Here is a 2,828-nt window from a genome sequence, read left to right as displayed (position 1 = left end):
CTTCATTACCCATTTAAGCCGTCTCCAGCCATTATTAGTCTCAAAGTGGGTTCCTCGTCATCGAATTTTTTATCTCATTGTTTCTAACCCAATTAAGTTTTTCAAATTTTTTAAGATTGGCTCCCTACTTTTTATAAACTGAACTATTGGTGAATACTATTCACAAGGCAAGCATTTTCCCATCACTTACAATGGTGCGACTGACTTTAGTGTCACAAAAGTGGAATTATTTTTAAGAATGGTGAACTTTATTATTTTGTGACCTTGCAATTTTCAGAAAATACAGAATGCACAGTGTTTTAAAAACTCAGAGTCATGACATGTTATTTAGGACTGATGTGACAAGACTGTGGCTAATGGACCAGATAGGAGAAATGTTAACACTGGAATAAACATCATAATTTGACTCCTATATGATAAAACTTACATTCTAAATGTTCACAACTTTGTTTAGAGGCTTGAACTTGGAATTCTCAATGCTATAAAACACAGTATTATGCTGTTATTCAGATTATACTTAAAACATTTCATGAACACTATCATTACTCTCCAAAGGCACTTTATTAGCTGAAAGGAATTGCAGTATTAATGGATGAAAGGATAATAAGACACCCAAAGGATACCACACATCACAAGGGCATGAATGTCCCTCAAGAGAAACATCTGTCATGACTTTTTAAATACGTGTCACAGGCATGCACAAGTCTAAGCCAGAGCAATATTCCTTATGAAAAGGCTTAAATGCTCTAAAATTTATGTTCTTTGCACAGGATCTACAGTATATTCTTAGTAACCTTTGCATTTACAGTAGGACTTCAACATTACAGTGGAATCTTGAACCTATGTCCTTTGTTAGTTGCTAAGAGACAGAGACTTTCTGATTTTTTAATTTTGTGAAAAACGGGATCCACAAGGGTATTGAATTGAACAACTATGTTGACCAACTACAGTATGACTTTGGAAACATACTAAGTTCAGTAATGGACCATATAAACCATAGGCTAGACAATCCTGGTGATCACACAAACACACACTATACTACAGGCTTCCTGAATATTTGACCTGAGATTATGGCCAAAAGACAGGCTTAGCTGATTTATTTTGGAAATTATTCCAAAAATCACAGTACTCTGAAATTGTTTCCCAGCCTGTTCTGGTCTAGTCTCATAGATCACCAAGATGTTACAACCACCTTATCATCTCTTTTAAAATGAAGCACTCCAATTGAGATTTCGTACTTTAACATTCTGATTATCATAGTCATAGACATTGATCTGGTGATTCCTGTTTTTTGTCAGTGTGAGGGGGTTTTCAGCAGTTCAATGCATCAAATTTGTATGGCTTCTTTGTCAACAGCTATACTCTACAATTTACTAGAGGAACATAATGAGAGAAATCCATCTTTGGTGAACCCAAAACTAGCAAAGGCATTGCCCCAAGTTTCATGTTGATGACCCAAATGTGGGTGAAGATGCCATGCTCAATTTTGAACTGAATGTCCTCACAGAATACTGTTGAAGACTTTAAGTTAATCATAATACATATCATGATGGCTTTGTAAAAACATCGTTGTTTTAATTTAAGTTACTATGGACTAATACTTAAAACGTACGGTGAGACGTACGGTTGGAGACAGATACACATTCACAAACTGTGACAAACCCAGAGACAAATCTACACATGCACAAATAAACTTTACGCATACTAAGACAAAGAATTATAATGAACTATGAGGTTTATAGTAAATCCAATAATAGCCTGAGCGAACTTAGAAGAAATACAGTGCTTTCATTAAATGTATTTCTGCTTCTCTGGGATGGGTGTCCTTGGAAGTTGAATGTCTTGGATGATTGTGTTACTGTTAGTCCTAACATCACCATGTTAAGTTTCAAAATATTTCTTAGATTTTGATAGCTAAGTTCACTTTAGACACGAGATCTACGATTTACTTTAAATAAATAAAAAAGATAAACATGTTTACCTGACGAGCTCTCTCAAGCGCATCCGCAAAAGCAGAATTTGTGTCGAACCCACCAGAAACAGTTGACTGAGGTGGAGCAACCGACATGCTGCGACACTCAAAATGGTGGAAAGATCGAAATCGTCGAATGAACAATGCAAAACTACTTTCATTCGTTACAGGGTTATCTGAAAAGGCAACATTTTCCAAAAATACGACAAGATTAAAATATATTTTTTGTTTTACTTTCAAAAAGCCCGCTGGTCGTAAAACTCACAAAACTTTTATCATTTATATTTTTATTAATATGTTATATTTATAAAAATATTTTTCAATTGTTACTAATTCAAATATATTAATTTAATTTTTCACCATATTATTTGCACCACCTTTTAGATTTGCTGCTTCAAAGAGTAGTTCTCAGTAGAAAAGTTTACAGATAACGAAATATATCATGAGAAATGTGAAAACAGCAATTAAAACGATAATAAAGATTCTGAATAAAATGAAATTACCAACTTACAATTTTTTTAACCATTTAAAAACAGTAAAACCGATAAAAGCCTGGTAGGATTTAGAGGAAATGCAAGTGCTTTCATTAACTATGTTTCTGCTTGTCTGAGATAGGTGCTCTTGGATATAATGCATGATTTAATATCATTCCCAGTAGCTCAGCAGTAACTTTGCAGGCTTACGACGCTAAAAATCGGGTTTTGATACCCGTGGTGAGCAGATCACGGTTAGCTAATTATGTAGCTTTATGCTTAACTACAAACAAACAAAAATTATTGATGAGTTATTAGTAGTTTCTGTTATTCTTAGTTTATCCATATCTGGATCTGTTACTTATCTGCTTGTTTGTTAATTT

The 2,828-nt window shown here is 34.0% G+C and overlaps 1 protein-coding gene across 5 annotated transcripts in view; it reads right to left on the bottom strand.

Annotated features, from left to right (window-relative positions):
* The window catches only part of LOC106466821 (far upstream element-binding protein 1-like), a 45,809-nt gene extending 43,717 nt beyond the window's left edge, over positions 1–2,092 (bottom strand). For all 5 annotated transcript variants that reach the window (XM_022394898.1, XM_022394897.1, XM_022394901.1 and 2 more), the window contains exon 1: positions 1,982–2,092. In XM_022394898.1, the coding sequence (XP_022250606.1) occupies positions 1,982–2,068 (87 nt within the window). In that variant the 5' untranslated portion in view covers positions 2,069–2,092. The remainder of the gene's footprint in view (positions 1–1,981) is intronic.
* Positions 2,093–2,828: the final 736 nt, after the last annotated feature.

Source organism: Limulus polyphemus, unplaced genomic scaffold (assembly GCF_000517525.1).
Source record: "Limulus polyphemus unplaced genomic scaffold, Limulus_polyphemus-2.1.2 Scaffold2388, whole genome shotgun sequence".
Taxonomy (NCBI): Eukaryota; Metazoa; Arthropoda; class Merostomata; order Xiphosura; family Limulidae; genus Limulus; species Limulus polyphemus.
Note: the sequence above shows the minus strand (reverse complement) of the source record. Positions and strands in the feature narration are given on the sequence as shown.